The sequence below is a fragment of the Pelecanus crispus genome, chromosome 8 (assembly GCF_030463565.1).
Source record: "Pelecanus crispus isolate bPelCri1 chromosome 8, bPelCri1.pri, whole genome shotgun sequence".
Taxonomy (NCBI): Eukaryota; Metazoa; Chordata; class Aves; order Pelecaniformes; family Pelecanidae; genus Pelecanus; species Pelecanus crispus.
In genome coordinates this window covers 17844282-17866616 of record NC_134650.1, presented here as the reverse complement: position 1 = coordinate 17866616, position 22335 = coordinate 17844282, and the positions used below count along the sequence as shown (strand labels likewise).

General features: G+C 38.3%; 1 protein-coding gene across 1 annotated transcript in view; it reads left to right on the top strand.

Moving 5' to 3' along the window:
• The window catches only part of SLIT3 (slit guidance ligand 3), a 549457-nt gene that overhangs the window by 338192 nt on the left and 188930 nt on the right, over window positions 1-22335 (top strand). Inside the window, exons 8-9 of the mRNA XM_075714742.1 lie at window positions 2582-2745; window positions 17640-17781. Coding sequence (XP_075570857.1) covers window positions 2582-2745; window positions 17640-17781 — 306 coding nt within the window. The remainder of the gene's footprint in view (window positions 1-2581; window positions 2746-17639; window positions 17782-22335) is intronic.

The window sequence follows — 22335 nt, the reverse complement described above, 5'->3', positions numbered from 1 at the left end:
CTCCTCAAATAGCTTCACACTTAGATGTGCTTTTTTTTAGAAGCTCTTGTAAGGAATCCCTGGTCTGAATGTTACTTCAGTAGGGACAAGTCCTTTTTCCTATTCAGCTGAGGCCCAGTGTGGTGTGGATAGTCTTTTCCCTAGTTTACACACTAGTGAGATCCATTAGCAGGACATTTGAGGCTGTTGGTGCCACAGCTGCATCTGCTGTGATAGTTCTGTGGATAAATAGCTTTTTCTTCATGGTTCTCAAAACAATCTGCTCCTTTAAGAACAGAGAAGGAAAAAGAAAGAGCATATTCAACTTGAACATGACCTCTCGGGCGGGGAGGGAGGTGGAAAGGAGAAATGTGCTAGTAAGATTTGAAGCACTTGAAGAATTCTTTAAAAAAACAGCTCTTCTATGCTAACCTTTTTTATTTAACTGTCTGTTCTGTTGCTAAGTTTCATTGATCTTTTAGCCTTGACTGGAAGTGACAGGAATTAGTTTTTATTGATCTGCTTTCCTTTGCTTGAAACAGCTTTATTTATGTTAAAACATGTCCCCCACACCTATTTGCTTAATGGTAAGTGTCCTGTTGTCTCTGCCTGTGAGTGACTACTGAGATAGGTAATTGCATAATTTCTTTTAATTTTTTATTTAAGGGTAAACTGAAAATGTACCAAATCACTTCTGTGCTTTTCATGTTCACAGGGAATTGGTGTATTATGCTGTTAAGTACTGTGAAAAGTCTTTTTGTGGCTGTATTCATTAATATAATTATCAAAAATATATTCTAATAGGCTGCTTTGTTAAGCTTGTTAAGTTCTCTGAATGGTCTCCTCTCAAAAGCAAACTGTAGAATATCCATGCAAAAACAAAGGACAAAGAACAAGGTAGGGCTCTGCTGAGGCAGGCGAGCTGGCAAAGAGGTGACAGTTCACGCTACTAAATGGGAAAACCCAGAAACTAGCTATACAAATTTAGTGAGGAAAAAACCCAACTACATCCATACAGGGGATACAGGGAATGACATGGGATGATCTCTGTTTCAGTTCCTGAAGGAAGATGATTCTGAATAGAGTTGTTGATGGCTGTGGTGGGAAGGGATAATACTTTCAGGATTTAAATGAAATGCTTACTCTCTAAGTTAGAACAAAGTCTTAGTTAGGATGATTTCTGGCTAGATGATATTCATTCTCTTTTCTTTGTAAATGTATTTATTTGTTCTTTCAATCAACAGAAAGTATTCCAGGCAGGTTAATAGTTCATAATAACAGAACGTTTTACTAGAAATCTAACTTACTGCAGTGTCAATTTAAATAGCTTCATAATCCCTAAAACCAAAATCTTCTAGCCATCCTTTTAAGACAATTACGTTTTACAGTGCTCCCAGGAGACTAACGTCTTCCATCTCTACAGGATAAACTCTCAGTTCCAGATTTGTGGTCTTTTACTGTGACTGCCCACCCCAGACATACAAATCTGGGGACTGTCAGCCTGGGCGCCACTGCTGACCTGCACGGCTGCTGTGCAATATGAAGATCTCACAGGCAGACAGTTAATTTCTTTGGTGGATGGACAAGGCTAAATCCTATACACGCCAATTGTGTGGGGTTTTTTTAAATGTAATGCCTGTAATATTAGTGAATAATGCTTTGGTTAACCATTTCTGACAGGATTTTCAATCTGTTTTGTCATTTCAGCTTTGGTATAACACTGCAAATGTATGACTCATTACAAGGAATGAAATAATTAATGTCCTGGGCTTTTGTTTTGACCTAAAGTTTGGTAGCTATTAAAATTACCAGATTCGCAAACGCGGTGAACGCATCGTCATTTTGCAGACTTCCCCCCACAATGTGATAATGTTTCTGCAAGTCTCTAGTGCCAGGCATGCAGCAGGCTGGGAAGGGAGCTGTGTGGCTAGGTCTTCCATTACAGAGAGACGCCCCAGCGTTGCTGTGTGTCATGACCCTGTCGTGGTCCTCTTCTTCATCATGAGTTGAAAATTCCTGTCTAGAACCTGCATACTTGTGTTAAATTGCCACAGTAAAAAGAGCATTAGTCAATTTGTACAGGCAACCCAGGAATATACAAGGTACCAATAGCCTCTGGTGTGGGGGGTCTGTCTCTGCACCCCTCCCCCCTTCACTCCTGCCCTCCCCAAAGGAGAGAGAAGAATCACCTGTCATCCTGTTTTTCAGCCTGGTCCTCATGTTTATACAGGCCATCCTTTGAATTCACTCAAAGATATCACATTCATGCAGTTATTTCTGATATGAAATCACAGGCAAAGTGATTGCTTGGAGGAATCTTAAATTCTGCATGTTCTTTCCTCTGTAATGGCCAACTCATGATTACCTGTGCGCAGGTAATTATTTAACTTCATTCTTCCAAGACATTAAAATAATAGCGCTAATTTATATGTGGACATTTGTATACTATATGGCAGTCAAGACCTGACTCAGCTGTAACCAATGACCTGCAATCATCCTACTTAAATTGTAGTGAAGAGCCAGACTTGTACTCGATTGCTCTGGTTTGTGTCTTCTGTTAAAAAAGCTACTAATAACTTCAGGGTTTTTCTGTCTTTTGTAGGCGGCTTCACTCCAACTTCCTGCACTGCGACTGCCACCTGGCTTGGCTGTCTGACTGGCTGCGGCAGAGGCGCACTATCGGGCAGTTCACCTTCTGTTTGGCACCTGTAAACCTGCGGGGTTTTCTTGTGGCAGAGGTTCAGAAGAAAGACTTTGTCTGCTCCGGTAATGATGCCAAATATTAATTTATCTATCAGCTGATGGTTTTGTGTTAATAGTCACATAAAAACAGTGAGTGGAAAATTACTATGTTGTTTTTGAATGCCATTTTGTAGCAGTCCTGTTTGTTTTTATCTTTGCTAAACTGTGTGGGAATAGATCAAATTGTTAATTTTTTCAGCTTTGTAAAGATTATTGGATTCCAGTTAACATTTCAGCTCTCAAATTATTTTTTCTACTTTAGCATTGCCAATGATATCAACATAAGAAATCAATTAAGGGTGGATAATATGGTATTTCTCAAGGGAAGAGCTCCACAGCTGACTGGAATACGAAAGAAAGGAAATAGAAAATGCTCATCTGAGTTTGTTGATAAATGATTGGACTATAGAACATGAGGAGCAGATTTTATCCCGGGGACTGAAATAGGATTCTTAGGGAGCCAATGCACTTCACTGCTCTACAAGTTTCCACACTGATAAATGAGGCTGATGATACACGGCCAACTCACAAACCATGTGTCTATATGTTGGGCATAATCATCAATCTCTGGAACTGCACTTGGCTCTTTCATGATAGAAATGCATTTTCTTAAAAGAAGAAAAAGAAAGAAAGAGAGAGAGAGAGGGGAAAAAAAAAACACCAGAAAAATTAGAAAAAGAAATCTCTGAATTTGGCTGAAAGGAAGAGATCTGGCAGAGGAGAGGCATGGCAGTCTGTGTGCTGTGAGAAAAAAAAAAAAAAAAGGAAGATACCAGACACAAGTTTGGAGATAGTTTTGTAGGCCAAATGGTAAGTAACACAGGAAGCTTGTTATGAAGCCGATGTGAGTCCTAATCTTGATAGACTGTGAGTCTTGTGGTATTGTGTTCTTTATCTCTCACAGCCTGTAAGCTCTAAAGCTTTATCCTCTTGGTACATGGGTTGACTGATGGAAATATAGTACAAGTGCTTGTGCTAGAAATGTTTTTAGGAATGCCTTTTTTCTATAGTTTCATTTACATGTGACAAAGAAAGAGAGAAATGGTTGTACTTAGAGAAGAAGGGTTTGATCCCCTTAACTATATCATGGATGGTAAATTAATGCCCAGCCCTGGAGGTGTGCAGGAAGTGTTATGGACACATGGAAAATGAAGCTGTGCACCAGTGATTTTTGTGAAATGATTTTCAAGAGTGCTGAGCAGGTTCTATGCAGTTGTGGAGATTTGATGATGCCCAGCATATCTGATAAATTGTATCAAAATTTCAACTAAAAGAAAAGTTTAGAAATCTAACAGTCTTGGGAGAGGAAGGATAAAACAAATGGATAAATGAATTAAGCTATTAGCAGAATCTAATTTTACCAAAAAGGTAACCACAGCATTTTTTTCTTATGAAATGAAGTTTCAGATGGGGCATGAGTTCAGCTATTTGGATTTATGATATAGTGAAATGAAGGAAAAAGAGTTGTTTAAATCAGGAGAAGAGATGATAATTGCTGAATGAGAAATGTTACATGGACAGAACTCATCTAAACTCATCTTTCTGTGCAGACTATGACTTCCAAAAGAGAAAAGATTTTTAACAAGTTGCCTGTTGGACCAAGAGCATATAAGAGAACTCTCAAGAATGGCCTGCTTTTTTTAAAAAACATAAATTGATAAAAATTAAAGGAAAGAAGCTTCCAGTGAGACAGTCCATCAACTGTATCCCCTAACCCTCATTTGGGAAATTAAATATACTGAAAAAGAAATGCATTTGAAGAGCTCATTTTAGTGGAAGATTTAGCAGAGAAATCAGCTTAGTACGTGCTAGTTTGACAAAAACCTACATGAACAGCTAGTTTAAAGAGGATATAAATCTTCCCTGCTCCTTATTACAGTTCTTATTCCTGATTTTACAACATAATTTGTTCATGTTTGACTATGAAGTCAAACTAGGACAGGAGGTGAACAGTGAACTGGACTTGTCCCTCTGTAAAGGAATTTTATACAGTTTAAGCTTATATGAATCACCGTAACTAGCCTCAAGCTGGCAGTGAAAGCTGCCTTTGCATCATAGTTATGAAGAGCTGAAATACAATGTAGTGAACTACTCTGTTTAAGTATAGGCTCAGCATTTCAAGCACTTGTGTTTTTTATGGCAGTGGGAATATCATCACAGCAAAAGAAAACCCAGCTTTTCTTCCACTGTAAAATGGGCTTCATTGGAGCATTCCAGTTCAAAACTTGTGCTGTTGCACGCTTCAAAGCAGAAAGAGTAGAATCAAAAAAATTGGGGAAAGAAGAAAGACATCCTTGAAAAACTGACTTCTGGTTATTCTTTGAATCCTATGCCAAACTAGGGCGGGGGGGGGGGGGGGTGTTATATAATTTTATGAGAAATGTTCCTTTGGAAACAAATGTTGAATGCTACATACCAAGGAATAGCATAAGTTGGAAAAGAAAAAGTGAAACACTGATAGAGAAGTGCCATAACTGGAACTCAAATTGCTTGATTCCTTCTGGACACTATGCTACCAGTCCTGTACAGTGATGTTTATAACTATTAGGTGCAAAGTCTATCAAGATAATGTTGCTGAAGTCAGAGTTATGTGCAGATACATCTGTGTAAACCGAGTCATACCTGTATCAACTGAGAGTCAGTCTTTTGAAAATGTTGTTCAGCTTGTGTGCATAAATTATAAAAATGCTAATTCAAACGGCACTTGTAGGCAAATTGTGAGCATCAGAAAAGGTATTCCAGGTTTCACTTGTTCATGCCCATGAGCATTTGGCTTAGAACTGTTGGTAAATGTGTAGGATTAAATAGTGCGCAGTTGCCTGGAGATAGGTTTGCAAATACGTCTAATTGGATTTGGCTTACTGAGGAGGCAGAGGAAAGGTCATTAACAGAACTGAGCAGGGTTGGGACTAGATGGCCCCTCTCCATCGGGGAGAGCGACGAGTGCTGCTGGCAGTCCTGTCACCCACCAAAGCCTTCTGGCTGGCTTCTTCAGCAAGCTGTCCCCTCCTCATAGGAGAGTCTCTCCTCCAGAGCCACCCCTGACAGAGCAGCCTTCTTGGTTTTTTGCCTTAAAGCCATCTGTTCCCAAAGAAATCTCCAAACAGACTCTTCCTTCTGCACAACTGCTTATTGAGCTCTGGGATGTGTTTAGTGAGACAGTCTCCTACAAGACATTATGTTGTAGAAGGGGAAATTGTGTGGCACCAGAGGATGAGTGCCCCTATTGATGTGCTGCACATAGCATGATGTATTTCTCCTCTCTCTCCACCATAACCTTGCAATTCACTGCCACATAGCCGTGACAAGAGAGGACAGTACACTAAGCAAAGACTTAATGTCAGTTGAAATAATACCTGCGCTCTGATCCTTGGAAACTGTTTATTTTTATATTCACTTAGCTAGCAGAGAGGCATCTGGGGGTGCTGGCTTATGCTCGGTACCTCTTAGAGCCTTCCAGTCTTTGCTTGGATCAAACCCAGCTTCCTTCCTATGTTCAGATGTTTCACTGCTGAACTGGCTTCTCTGTCTCTCTTAACTCTGTCTGTGTCTGAAGCACACACACTCTCTCTCTCTCTCTGCCTATTTGTCTGTCTCTTGTCCTCTTCTGACCTCCTTAGGATAGTAGTTTTGTTTCATTTTCCTCTCATATAAATTTTATTATGGCTCTTTGATTCTTCTTCTACCTGCTCTTTACTTACTGAAATTGAAATTAATCTACATGTTGACCAGTTATGTCAAGTCATAATGTGTTTTCTCACCTGCATTAGTGTGGCTGTAAAGCTTTGCAAACTGAAGCAGTGGGTTCATGAAGTTGTACCATCAGCAGTACCTCGGTCTTTTCAGTGCTTTGTGCAGGACCCACTGAGTGACCCCATTTGGATTTTTTTTACAGTGATGAATCATTCTGTTTCTCCTAAGTGTATACACAAGAAAATAAATATGCATCTGAACTACATATCTAAGAATAAACCAGATGCATTCAGGAGCACTGTATCTCACACCGTGATGAGATACACTTCAGCCACTGCTGTCCTCAGGTAACTGCTGTCAGAACAGCTCGGATGTCATCAGTTCTCAACTGGTTACTTGCAGAGGAGACTGTCTGGTAGGTAGGCAGGCAGAGACTGTGGGTTGATATCAGTGGGTGGTGGGAGGAAGTTGATTTTTCTCTTGTACTGTTGCTGCCAATTCTGAGGCAGTATGTTAGGACGCGATGTTGACTCTGAAGGTGCAGGCTGATACAGATTTGTTATAATTTTAGGCAGTAGCTTGAGGTACTTTACAGTGGACAGCGTTTACAATGGAGTATGAAGATTGGATGAGATTTCTTAGAATAGACCAGAGATTGATACTTCTAACAGTTAATGAATTCATGCTTTTCTCATGTAAGAAGCACCAGATTCTAAAATCTTGACATTAATTTGGAGCTGATTTATCCTGTATGTCTTGCAATACGAAATTTAGCAAAGTTTAAGTGTAAAATATGTGATTTTTAAGTACTTTTCTAAGATGGTTTTCTTGAATAATGAAACAAGCATTGTAGAGAAGAAAGTTGGATCCATACATCATTCTCTTTTTCATTAGAAACCATATTCTCCGATTCTTGATCCTTAGTTCCTATTCTGAGGATCTACAAGAACCTGAAGAAAATCAATATGCATAATTTGCATTAAATAACTTAAAATTCACCCTGAAATTGATGCAAGAGAGAAATCATTTCCATAGCCATGTGTCTATAGTGTTTTATGGCTAAATAAACTGATACTGATTTTAAGAAAACAGTGGATTGATCCAAATCTCAGTTGAAGATCTAGAGTTTCTGGTTCATACGGTGAGACTGCAGCTGAGGTATAATAAAGAGAAAAATACGTTAGCTTCCTGCTGCTTAATGCAGACTGGAAGCCCTAATGAGGAAGCAGATTTATTTGTTTTGGTGAGGTCAGTCTTAAAACATAGCTGTTACTCTCTGGCCCAGACCACAAAACTCAGTAGACTGTCTTGCTCCATTTTTCTCCCAATAACTTCATAGCATATTGTTGAGGAGACAACCAAAAATGAGTAACTAATAAAATAGCAGTCCTCAAGGTTAGTGTCTTAATGAGAACTTTCAGAAGATGCCAAAGGAAAAGTGCTCCTATTTAAAAGACTCTGTGCAATAGTATATCTGCATAACTAGCAGCAGGTCTGCTGCTTTCAACATGGGACATGGAGGTACGGCCAGCATGGAAGATTGCTGTTCCCTGGAAACTAAAGAGGGGGGAGGACTATTTGCTAATAATGCAGATTTTGCTAATGCTGGGCAGGAGCAATTGCTCCTGAGGGAGCAGAGCGGTTTCTCTCTATGCAGTCCATCCCAGTTCATGCAGAGAAGGGCTGCTAATGGCTCTTATTTTCAATGGTCACAGGAAGCTGGATAAACAAAGTGGGAGGAGGAGGCCTTTTTCTCTGTGTGTGTGCATGTGAATGGCCACTTTCTGCCATGCAGGACATCCTCATTGTACAGCTCTTTTACTGCTTTTAGAAGTGAGCTTAACCATTTCATCTAACTTTGACCTCTTTCCAAAACAGTGACCTGTGAATCATATTAGACAAATAACATCTTTTTTCTCACTGTTAGGTTGGTTCATGCTTTTTGTGACCATCAGCAGACCCAATAAGTGCTCCTACAATGGAGGCTATGCAGGACTTTCAGCACTGTATGACTTTTAAAGCCTTTTGGTGAAAATTGTGCTTTAAATTTGGTCTTAGAAACTTTCTGTGGATAGAATATTTACCTCCTGTTGTAATTTGCTACCACAAACTAACATTGATATCTAGTCTAAATAAACATTTCAATACTGTGCATTTGTTAGTTGCTCAAATTAAATCCTATAGGAGGTTTGGAGAGGTACTAATCACTGTTTATCAAGAGTTTGTTTGTTTTCTGTTTCCATTAAGTTTCTTATTACAAATTAAAATTTGCTCTAGCACTAGCAGTTATGTTGTTTCATACTGTAAGAATTTACTTCCTGAGTTGCTTCATGTGTAAGATGCCACATATGGTGTTTTTTATTTGGGGGACCATCTTGCAAATCTGAAGGATAAATATGTATTTATTAAGGCACTTAATGTTTGTTTGAAGACCAAAGCTGAAAATTTGCTTTAAATTACAGTAAACTTAGTTTTCCTGTCCAAAAATGATGTCTTACCTTTTCAGTGTAATTACCTTTGTTCTGGAATTCCCTTTTCCCCAAAGCAGTATGTGTAGCTCTTTAATGCTTATTTAATGATGGCGGGTTGGGGTATAATTATTCAGCCATTAAGCTTTTGAACTGTTGCTGTAAGAATAATAATGTGACTAGTTTTTATGTTAATGTCCAAAACCAGTGGCTTGTTTTATTACTAGTATGTTGGTAGTATTTTGGCATACAATGGAAATGTATCACGGTGGTCTGTCCTGCCAGCCTTGTTCTGAGCTAGGTCACAGAGAGCAGAGGTGTTAAATACGAAGGAGCGGGGTTGACTTTGAGTATGTGGCCACGCCCTTGTATGAAATCTGTAGACGTTTTCTGTTCGATACACGTATGTGATTGTTAACACGTTTATGGATACTCAATTAATAAGAGTAATTAAAAAAAGCATAGAGCTGCTTATAAAATGACTGCAGAATATTCCATAAATGAATAGGTGGCAGATGCAAAGTTGCATACAGTCAATATCAGGTTCATGTGAATTTCTGTTTTACTGACAATGAAATTTAGTGATGTTATATAGTTGCATAGAAACTGTGGTGGGTGGGCTGTGGCCAGCTGCCAGACACCCACCCAGCTGCTCTCACTCCCCCTCCTCAACGGGACGGGAGAGAAAAAGAGATCGGTTCCAGCACCTCCTCCCCCTCCTTATTCTCTGACTTTGCTGATCGCAGGCCTGTTTCTCCCACTTTTTTCGTCACTCCTTACTGCCTGGCACCGTTTTGCCCTTTCTCAAACACGCTTTCACAGAGGCACCACCAGCTTCACTGACAAGCTCAGCTGTGCCTGCGGCAGGGCTGCTGTGGAGCTGGCTGGAGCCAGCATGGGGCAGCCCCAGCCTCTCCTCACAGGCGCCCTTGCAGCCCTGTTGCCAGCACCTGGGCATGGACACCCTGTACCGAAACTGAAGGGATCTCCTCGCTCATTGAACTAATTCCTTGTAATTGCAGGCAAACCTGTTTAGGTCAGAAGATCCATAAGAATTTTATTCTAGAAGTTCCAGATAGCATAAAAAGCTTGAATGTACCAGAGGTCTCTTGCAAAAGACCAAAGGCAACCACCTCAGCCTGTCCCAGGAGGAAGGCAGGAAAGGTCACTGTTGCCCTGCATTTCTTAGTGTCCCCCAAATGCCAAAGAATTTGGTCCAAGGAATTCTGAGGCAGCTCTGGGAAGGGGATGATGCCTCACTCTTCAGTCCTTGCCCACTCATCTGGAAAAAAGTGTTTCCTCACTCTAGATCTGGCCATTGGGTGAGCTTGTGACCAGACTGGACCCCTTGGGTGTCATTATCAGGAGAAATGTCACATTCTGCCTGACATCCTCTGAATAGCTATATCAATCTGTAATGCTTCCGATTGAAGTGAATCCCATCTTCCTCCTCTTCCTGAAGAGACCAGCTTTTGTGCTGAAGCAGGGAAAGTCCTACGTTAGCTGCAGCAGGACGTGGGGAGATGGGCGCAGAAGCAAAGACAAACATGCAATCAAATAAAATCAAGTTGTGTTTAAAACTCCCTTTTCACATACCAGCAAATCAAACCACAGAAACTCAAAGCATAGTCTTAAACTATTCCTATCCCTTCCATAACTTTATCAAACTTCATCATGAAACAGTTGAGGTTCTTTAATGGATAACCTGTTTAGAAGGCCATTCCGGAACTATACTCCCTTTATAGGCTTACAATTGATCATGACCATTATCTATCATTTAACCTTGTACAGGTGGTATCCTTTCACTTCAACAATTTGTCTTCCTCTTCATTTTTATGCTTGAATATATTTATAAGTTCACTGTATTATTTCTGGACCTATTTTTAAATGTCACTTCATATGCACCTTCCAGTCTGCTGATACAAATCGTGGAATTAGCTTTAATGAGATTACTGTGCATAAATGCCATTTGAACTGCAGAAGCACTACATCTTTTGAGACTTTCTAGTAGCATTATTTTTTTAGTCTTTACCATGTTTTGGAAGAGCAAATAGTATACAAACCCAGAGAACCAAATACATGCCAATAGCCTTCCTTATGGTGCAATTGTCAGAAAGTTAAGTTCTGGCTGCTTTTAGGAGAAAATACCTGTGTTGACAAGGCTGGAGAAAGACATTCAAAGAAAGGCTCAGAGTGGGCATAGGGCACAGAGACGTTCAAACTCTACCTTTTCAATCCCTCCCTTGGAAGACTTAAGTGGAATAAATTTCCCTGAGAGAAAAACAACTTTGTCATAGTTTTAAAAGTACTTAAGTTACTTATCTCACAGATTCTATTAATCCTTCGGAAGAACAAATCTACCTGTTAAACCTCAGTTGTTACAGGTGAGCCTCTCCTTTGTTCTACTTTCTTCCATTTTGTTTAGAAGTATTCCATACAATTTTGGCACTATTATTGTTAATTAAATAATTGCAATATTAGTGCATTTAGGATAAGACATTGTGAAGGCCTGATTTTCAATGGTGTTACTTTACTGATATATTTTGAAACATGCAAACTAAGTTTTTGTAGAATAAAGTAGGCTTCATTCATTACACTAGACCTTCCTTTCATTGCAGTTGGATATTTCCTTTCTTATTTCTCTATATTTGTTTGTAAACCAATTGGTGTTGACTTTGCCTACAGAACAGTTGTGCTCATGTGCCATGAATTTTTAACAGATAAATTTACTGTTTGGAAATGTTCAGCAAAACAGTGAACTTGAATCAGATAATGAATATTCATGACTGGCAAATTTTTGCATACCATGAAATTGATGGTATTAACGTCATCAATCAGGGGCTCAAGTCACTAATCATAAATACTTAATGCTGTGCTCAGCAAAAAGCTGTTGAACAACCATAGATGGAAATATTTGCATAAAGCATTTGCTGCATATTCCTGTAGAATAAACACATTTGTACAAATTTTTCTCCATTAGTGGAATATTTGCCATCAATAAGGAGTGTTAACCTTGCAGATAGTCAGTTGTGATTGACTTGCCCATATCTCTCTACAGGACTATGCACACTCGAGTGTATTTTAATACTGGGATGCAAGCAATGTATCTGCTTTAGGTGTCTTTTTGAGATTGTGTTACTCGGAGTCTAGTGAAAACTATAGCTTATGAAGTAGTAATTGATTTCAGATGTCCCAGCATTGTAAGAGGTTCCAATGGGCTATTCAATTAAACCACAAAAGGTCATAATATCTCCACAGATCTGCAATACTTGTAGTGTTTTGTTTATTGATCAATAATTTCATGTCTGCTGTACTTATAGTGATTTAAAGTTACAACAGATTGTTGACCCATAAATCCTGTCAGATTTATCTTAAAATCCATTACTGTTTTTTAGAAGTCACTAACATTGTGCTGGTGGAAAAGAACTGCTGCAAAGGCAATTGGATAGGTGAGGAGGTAATAAAGCACACTACTTAATGTGCCGTAATATGGTGTCAGTGCAAATGAGATTATTTCATTTATTTAGTCATTGCAAAATTTATTTTAAATGCCTGTGACATTTAAACTGTTCATTTATACACCATAACCATTCTATTCTAATTGTAATATCCATCTATTTGCTGCTCTTAAAAGGCTAGAGGCCAATGAGATGCTTATTTGAAAAAAGCACTTAATTTCTCTGTAAACTGCTGGGTCCTAAGTCTCTCCCCTGTCTCCTCTCTCCTCCTAACCCGTAGTCTGAGACTGTAAAATAAAGTGGTGCAGGCTAATGGCATGCCAGATATTAACTACCATAATCATTGAGGCTGTCATTCCATTACATCAGGCACAAAAAGCATACTAATTTTTGTTAATCATGTTCCTATCCTAGCTTCCACATTTTGTTAGTGTTGGGGTTTTTTATAGCAAAATGTATAATTGAGTTGATGATTTTTATCTCTTAGAGAAAAATATAATTAACATGGTGAACTAGTGCTGCTGTGTAACAAAAAAAAATCTGAAATGACAAGATGACAAATAGTAAGAACAATTTCAGAAGGGAAATAATATAAATGCAGCTGGCTTGTCTATGGCCATTTCCTTTTGTTGCTTCCACACCATAAGGAGTTTACTGCACTTGTGAAGGACACAGACAGGAATCCTGAAACATTTTTGCTTTTCCTGTATCTTTTCTTTTGAAGAAGTATTGGCAGCAAAAGGAAAATTCATTTTTAGATTTCAAATATCCTTCTTTAGAGTCTGTACTGCCTTGGGAGGCTTGATCTATTTGTATGCTTATACTCTGCATACTTATGAAAATCACACCCAAATTTTAAGAACTTTAAACTCCATAGTCTACTTAGACTTGTTTTCTTGACCAGTCCTTTCTTTACCAGCTCTCCACAAGTATACAAACATTAAACTGATTAAACTTTCTTGGATTTTTTTGTGCTTTAATTCTATAGATCAGCTATGAAGCTAGCAATAGATCCTCATTTAATTGAAGCAGTTAAATCCAAATCAGACATGAAATTCTGTTTATAGCATTATTCAAGAAAACTTTACCTTTACAGATGACTGTGCAAGAGCTGATGGAATGTGTGCTAGATGCCTGTTGAGTGTACATGCGTAATACAGTATTTTGTTCTTTGCAAAGGAAAAATGTAAGCAAAAGCATTTGATAATAATTATAGCAATTTATGCATAAAGTCTTTTTATTTCATTAAAGTTTTCTGAAATCTACAGTCTAGATCTACTTTTGCTCATGAAGAAGAAAGATATTCAGCAAATATAAAAGGCTGTATTCAGCATGGGATCAAAAGTCTTTTTACTCTAAGCAAAAAACGTCAATCAAAAGTGGCAGGAGTACCGGGTATTTTGGGGCACTCAGAGAATTCAAGCTTATAATGAGAAATTAAGTTTATAAGAATACTCCTTTTTCTATCTTATTTTAAGTGGAATGAGAAAACTGATCACTCATTATATGTGGAAAATAAAGAGTCTGCACAAAGACAGCCTCTTTCTTTACTTTTTGCTTTACTTGACTTTAAGCATAAGCTGTTATTTTTTCATCCCATTTCATTGCATCTGCACTAAGAATAAAGACATTATATTGCTTTCTTTCTCTATTCTGACGTCATGTACCTCCCTGGTTAACTAATTGGTTATTTGTTTTACTCACTAGCCATAAATCAAAACTCTGTTTCACATAAAAGTTCCTCTTTCGTAGTGGAAAATCACAGGTAAATGGGTTTTGGTCCAAATTCAGGGTAAATAAAAGAACTCCTGTTGGTTTCGGTCAGCTATATATCAGGTGTTTGTTTGGAGAGGATCCAAAAGGCTTAGTGGGCAGCACAAATAATGTTCACAAATAAAGGTCTTTTGGCCTTTCCATTCAAAAAGTTGCTGGAAAGTTCCATGATATTTAACTGTAGTATGATCTTAATTGTCACCTTGTAACTGTTGCTACCTGGTTTTTGTGCAAGGAAGACTGGTGTTTCTGTCTTTTCTTGCTCTTGTCAGAGTGCTTTATATAATAACCTCCTTTCAGACCATTCCTTTAGTGTAGAGCAGTCTGCAATACTGCGTCACACAAAATGTGGAGGTGATGATCTGAGTTCCACTGAATCTTCTACTGTTGATTTAGATGCAGGAGAGTCAGGAACAGACTCTTAAAACTCCAACTGGCAATACATCAGGGTTTTTGATGTTGTTCCCTAATAAAAAGGGAGTGTATTACTGCTTCTCTAACCCACAGTGATATGTTGTAGTGTTATAACTGTGCAAAATGCATTTTCCCCTCACTACAAAGCTGCTTCAGAAAGCCCATCAGATGTGTGATGGTAAAGGGCGTATGGAAGATTTGACCTTGCTGCCAACTTTCTTTTTGCCTCCCAGAGAGCAAGGATTGCTCTGAAGTGTTTCTTCCCAGTTTGATGATTTCTCCCTATCCCTAAAAGCTTGCAATAGCTCGTTTGCACTTCCCTCATTCTTCATTTTGTTTTGGGCATTGCACCACAAGTAGGCAGGCAAAGAGAAAATGTAAAATGTATGTGATCAGGTTGTAAGAATAAACCTCTTGTTCTTATGCAGACGTACCAGAGGCCTGTGTGCATTTTGAGACAATATAAACTACTTTTGGAAGTATTCACAGTTAAAATCTTACAGAAACCTTAGACTCTGTGAAAGACAGAGCTGGCTCTGCTGGTGGTGATATGCAGCAGAGCTCCATTAATTTTGAAGGAATTCTATTAATTCACAATGATGGTATGTCTGCCCTGCGTTTCTATAGCCGGAAGACAGACCCAAGAGAGCTGCTTGTCCTGCCTGTTATACATGTACATGTTTAACCAGTGAAGAATTTTTTTTGTTTTAGTTCAAATAGCTACAACTTAAATACTGTATTATGCACATGGTCACATATGTAGACTATGCTAAGACAACATCTAAGAAGATTTTGAAACTGAACAAGTCAAAATTCAGGTTGCCTGATAAATATGAATTTGATTCCTTGGGCCATATGCGTTATGATTTAGATTTTAATTACATTATTGAATTATTTTTTTACAGTAGCTTTTTGCCCAGTTGATTCTGTGGGGTAAAGCTGCTCTAGTACTGAAACCAGACCTATGTTGAGATAAAAGACCATTGCTGGTAAACTCCTTATCTGCAACTGTCACAGAAGTTGGAAAGTGGACTATAAATGAGACAGGATATTTTAGGAAAAAGAAAGGATCATTAGGATCATGTCATGATGAAAGCAGCTGCCCACTCTCATAAAGAATGAATTTGACTTGTACCCATGCCACAAATATCCCGAGAGATCCATTTTTTTCAAGATGGTCACCACCTCTGAAAATCCAATTTCTGGATGCCCGAATTGGAGTTGTGAGGTCTGGTCTGCCAAAATACAGTCAATCCCAGCTCTGATTAGCATCAATGAAAGCTATATTTAAAACACATACAGTGCTATGAAACCCACATTTTTCTCCTGCTGTCCTGACAGAAAGTCAGGTGATGACCCAATAAAAAAAATTTCAAACCCAATACTTCAATTTGGCAACATTTCAAACACAGTTGAAATGGTGATCTTATCCTGAAGATCTACAGTATACTTTAATATAAGGCAGTTCTGTCATTCCTGGCTACAAAATAATATTTAAAGGGTATGACCACTTGCTTGAACTAAGGGAAATTCAGACAAACAGAAATCAGTTCCCATCAGAATCAACACCTTTCTAATGGAAGGCATGATTTTGCAGTAATTGTCTTTTGTTTCCAGGAGGGCTCCATCTGCAAGTGTAAAGTCAGCCTGTAGAAGTTTTCAGCTGACATCTTTTCAAACTGTATCTGCCTTTCAAAATAATGATACTTAGAGGTGCCACTGAATGTCTTTCTGATACTGAGTTTCCACTGTTGTTTACAAGTCTGCAAAAATAAAAACATATGTAGGCTTGCTATAGGAGTTGACATTGTTGTGCGTAGTTAAGGGCTAAACCAGAGGGTATGTAGGCGTAAATCAAGAGAGAAAATTTATAAGAATATTGCAACATTATAAAATTTTAATTGCCATGATGATATTGGATTGCGAATTGATGCAAACAAGTATTTTTGGACTTATTGTCACCTGAAGTTATAATTTATGAAAGTATGAATCACGGGTCTTTTCCAAGACAAACCCCAAGAATGTACAGCTTTGTGTATGGTTTTCCATGTTTTCACATGTATTTGTGATTTGACAGTTACGATGTTTTAATTTTTCCAACCAAAAGATCAAATATGTTTTGTGATTATAATCTACTGTAATCTAGAAAAATACTAGGTTTTCCTGTCTATATTATGGTTTTGTCACTTCTTACCAACACAAGCCTTCACATTCTGCCCTCTGTGTCTGGTCAAAAATATACTTGAGGTTTCATGTGTTATATGTACTTTAGAAACATCACTCACCATAAATAAGTCAGTAACTGCTACATCTTCATAACCTTAATTAGTGTAGCAACACTGTTTTATCTATGTCTAAATGTATGTATATATCAAAATTTTAAATGTAAGAATCATAACCATTTGAGTAAAATGGCCATAATTGCTACAGTTTAAAAAAACCTTAATGACACTTAATTAAACCTGAATCTAATGGCTTGACTAGAATGTATATAGAGCAACATCCTCATGTTAAACCTTTGCTCTGTAAGTATCTTCTCCTCTTTCAGTAGAATTATTAGATTAAGCAAGGATTTGAAGGTTTGAACTCACATTTTTCTAAATTCTTTTTGTGTTTCCATTAATTGCATTGTCTAATCTTGAAAAAACTAGCTTAATATTTCTAGTCTTTATGCCATAACAGGTTACCTCATTTCAAAAACATAAGTCATTGTTGATGACAGTCTTCTCTCAGTATGTAAAAATACTCAAGGAGTGTTTTTGTAATAGAAACTTCTATGCAAAGATAACTTTTGGAAATACTACTTGATCTTAAGGCTTATTTTTAAAATCTTTGAATAAACTGATATGGCTGATCATAGAGGGGACCAAAAAAGTGTTCATGAAGGAAAGCGATTGATAGAGTGGAGACTGTGGAAGAATAAAAACATGGTAATCTTTTACATGTTTTCTCTGCAGTTGATTTGTAGCACATTATATTCACTGAATCCAAATAAATTATTACTTAATATAGTAAAAGGATCTGGAAAACTCAGAGGCTGATGTATTTTGTTGTTAAAATCTCAGGCAATCATTTTTCAAAACTAACATTTAATGTTTTCATTATGTCTCAGGTTCCCAGTCTGAACCTCCATCATGCAGTGCCAGTTCCATCACTTGCCCATCTGCCTGCACCTGCAGCAACAATGTAGTGGATTGTCGAGGAAGGGGCTTAACTGAAATTCCAGCTAACCTACCAGAGGACATTTGGGAAATGTAAGTGCCAATGTGATGCACCATTCTTTTCCATGTCTCTCTGGTTTTGGTCCATGTCATAGCCTCCTGTGTGGAAGAAAGGCACATGTTTTGAAAACTGCTCAGAGCAGTTATCAGGTATATTGTAGTTGTCCTCTCTGTTTTTGTTCTTTTGATCTAAGGGCTCAAACCATTCTTTAAAGTAAATTAAGATATAGTTTGAAGTTGCCCTACCCCAAAGCAAGATGAAGTTATTGGTGTATTACGTTCAGAATGTGTTTACATCTCACAAGTCTGGGATTACAGTTCTATAGTCAAGAAAATGAAATACACAGTCCCTTTTTTTGAAATTGAATTGCTTTATTTTTAGTTGGTGAATTCCCCAAGAGATGGAAGCATTTCTTGTTAGCTTGGCAGGATGCATTTGTAATGAAGCGAAGTATGACATCAGAACACATTGTCCCTGCTGATTTTTACCTTCTATTTCTTGTCTCCCACATTTTGTTGTTTGCAATTCTTTAACACTTTTGTGACTTTTTTGTGTTGTGAAATCAGATGCTGGTTTTGCAGGCTTGTCTTTACCACGTTTAGGAATTGTAATAATCTATTTTTGTGTCCATGACTTCATACTACTGTGGTTCTGAAGTACTCTTACATTAAACCAAGTTGCTTTTGGTCAGTCCATAGGGAATGCAGATCAAATCTTTTCGTATTTTGGTGCTTGTCATACAGAGCTTACTGACATCCAACCAGCTTTCATAGTCTACAGAGTATGGATTCATATATTTGTATAGTCACTGGACTCATTCAGCTTCTTGTTGCTGTAGAAATACTGCTACACAGCAAAATTCACTAGGATAAAGCATAAGCTGAATTGCTCATATGTAGCCTGGCCCACTATGATATGCCAGGAATGTGACAGTTATGGCCCGTGAAGGTGATGTGCTATGTTGTTGGCTGGAGATCTGCTCTACACCACCACTCCTCTAAGCCGCTTTATCGGTTGCTTTTATAATTTAAGATTCACCTCAAATTTGTTCAGAATTCTGTCTCAGCACAACAGTTTAGAGGTAGCTTATGCTTGACTGTGCATCTCCACAGAATAGATATATTAGAAATGAAGAGATTAGCTTGGTAAATGCAAAGAATAAACATATTCTTAAAATTAACATTGTTGAACATGTGCCTAGAGCATGTAAAAATGTTTACAGGAAATACATACGCTTATGCAAGCTGTTCTGAATGCCCATTACCTGTTTGCTCGCCTCCTGACGAAGTTCAGAATGTATTGGTTGTGTTCATTTCCAGTATATAGTGGCACACAAAATATGCATGTAATACCTGTTTTTCTGTGCCTGAAAGTTGGTTAAAATTATCCTGAAAATATAAATTGTGTTTGGCATACTAAGAATATCCAATGTTTAGTCCTGTTTCCAATTCTGTCAGATGGAGTACAGATTTTCAGGAGTGGCTGGAATCGTTCAATAATAAGAGACAGAGGATGAAATTGGTCCAGACTTGCTCACAAATTACGGTTGGGCTAGGAGAATTGTAAGATTTTATTTTGTTGTGTTGAAAATACTAGCAGAAATCAGATGATCTTTGTGGCTCCATGCCAGAGTCACATGGAGGGCAATATCTTTAGGAAGACTGAGGTTGGTGTGCTCCAGCACTCTCCTGAGAGCAGTGCGCCTCAGTGTGAGAAATCAAGTGAAAATGTTCACCTTTAATGTGGTTATAATAGCCTTGAGTATCCAAGTCATGGCTCCGTTTCGGTTGCTCCAGCCCACAAACCTAGCCCCTGTAACTTGTAGTAAAAGCAACTTAGAAGATCTCCTTAGCAGAGCAGAAAGTGAAGGAAGACTTGGAGAGCCTTTAAGTTAGATGATGAGGTAGCGAATAAAGATGCGTATAATGTTTTAAGAAACTTTCATAACCTGGAGGTTATAAACCTTCTAGATCTATAGAACACCAGATAAAGCTCTTAGCACACAATTTAATGATTTAGATCTGCGAGACTTCTTGCATTTTAGGCAGTACTTATTTGAGTCTTTGCCTGTAGATAAACCTCTTATATCGCCCTAATCCTGCACATATCCTTTGCAATTCACAGGCACTTCACGTGAGAGTAGTTCTGCAGAACTTCAGAGTGTAACCCTCATAAAAACATTTATTGCTTACTTTCTGTGGGAATCAGTCCTGGGAAGATTTCATTTTTATGGAATATATATATTAAGAAATTTAAGAGTTTCTATCTATTTACAATGCGGGTGGTGAAACAATGGAACAGGTTGCCCAGAGAGGTGGTAGATGCCCCATCCCTGGAAACATTCAAGGTCAGGTTGGACGGGGCTCTGAGCAACCTGATCCAGTTAAAGATGTCCCTGCTTATTGCAGGGGGGTTCGACTAGATGACTTTTAAAGGTCCCTTCCATCCCAAACTATTCGATGATTCTATGATGCTATCAGAATAAGTCTTAGTGAGTGGCATCACTTACATATGGGTTTTCCTACTGGTAAAATGGTGTTTCCATTTTGTAAAAGTACGAGTAAAAAAGGGCAATTAACCTTATATCCAAGGGCAAAGTATTACATATTCTTGCATAGAGTAAAGGATATAGTCACATAGAAAAATGTTTCCGGAAAGATGGAAGAAGTTGCCGTAGTGTTTTCCTGGAAGAATCCTGACAAATTCTTTTGAGCAAGATAGCCATTCTGGTTTATGCAGAAGTCTGTCATACTGCTCAGAAATTCAGTTTGACTGAGGCTGCTCTGGGCTTATTCAATATAAAATCCATCCGGAGGTCTGGTTCCAGCTACACACAGAATAATGACTGTCTTTTGATTTGATAGGATAGGCAGAATAAGACTCTTCTGCTGTAATGTTATAGCAATGGGGCCAAGTAAATTCTCTCTGCCTGCTGGAACCCACATCTCTTGCTCTCACACAGGAATACTGTTGGGTTTTTTTCCCTTGGGATTTGTCCCCTATGGTTGACATTTAGTCAGACCCTTTGTATAAAAGGTGGCTATGTAGTGGTGCTGCCTGAAGACTTTTTTCTGGACTCTGTAATGCTGTGATCTGACCCTCATCATCTTTGAGAGATCTAACTCTTACTAGAGATGAGATTCGTCCTATGGAATATGGGGTACAGACAAACTACATGTCTGGGTTGCTATTACATAGAATCCTAAGAGATATTACTTGAGATGGTGTTTTTCATTCAGCCGTTTCTATCTAGCATTGTAAATACTCATTCCACTAAAATACATTTCCCGCTATAGACTGTAGTCCATTCATAATATTTATATGGTAGTATTAAAATGCTGTGCCTTCCTCGGTTCCACTTGGGGCATTTCCAAGTTCCTTTGCTTGGTTATTAGTTGCATTCAGTTACAGCTTTCTAGTTCTTGTATTTCCTCTTAACTCAGTATGTCTTTGTAAGCCACATTGTATCTGATAAGAACCCTTGACTGACAAACTGTTCTACGAAAATGAAACACACAGCTGTTCCTCTAACATGGTTATTAAAGGTGACCTACATTTCACTCTGTGTTTCGGTATTAATTAAAGATCTTTTACTCAGCCTTCCTGCCTTTCTTCATTAACATGGGTAGGCAGAACCTTTTCTGACAAAGCTGCCAACAAGTCCTAAATTTGTTTTTGTTGATAAAAACCTATCACAAAACAGGCAACTCACTTGTCACGGGACATGAAAGAAGCATCATATGACACTAATTTTCCCTTGCTGCTGACCTCTGCTACATGGGACTTAGAAGTCTGTTGTGTTACTCTATTACACCTCTCCCTGAGGTGCATTATCCTGAAGGCCCTCATTGCAAGAATGTTTATTATTAAATAAAGGAATTTAGGAAAGCTAGGAATCTGTATCCCAGCCTTGCTTTTTCATAATTTCATAAAATAGGTAGCTAGAAGGTACAGAATGCAATTCATTTTTCTATAAAGCTTCTCGTTCAGTGGGGAGCTGACATCAGCAGCCAAACTGACTGAGGAAAAATGAGTTACAAGAAATTGAAGCTGAGGAATACAGACTGTGTGTTGAATGTTATAAAAGAGTCTCTGCTTACAAAGTGGTTCTCTTGTGTTTTTCAGAGGAACAGTGTATGTTATAGAGAAACACATGAGAATAAGCACAGAAAAGTTTTGCATGAATACTCGGATGAAAACAAAAGTCGTTAAGCACCTGGAGGCATTTACTGAAAAAGAAATACCAAAACAAATATGGCTTGATGGTTTGCTGGTAAATGAACAATATAGTCATTTCACTACATTGGAACAGCATCTGCAACAAAGGGAGAAGTTTGCATTTGTTTAGAAAGGGTGAGAGAAAATGCATGCAGGATAAATAGGGAACGTCATGTGAATGCAGAATGGACCTGACCTTGGAGGGATATAGGAAGGGAGGGATGACCTGCAAGCTAGCAGGAGACAAAGTCTCCAAAGAATCTCTTTCTGATCAGACTTGATTGCAACCTTGCAACCAATGCCTGTCAGACTGAATGACAGCTCAGCCCATAAAGACAGCAGAGCCAGGATATAGTAGAGACCTGTTA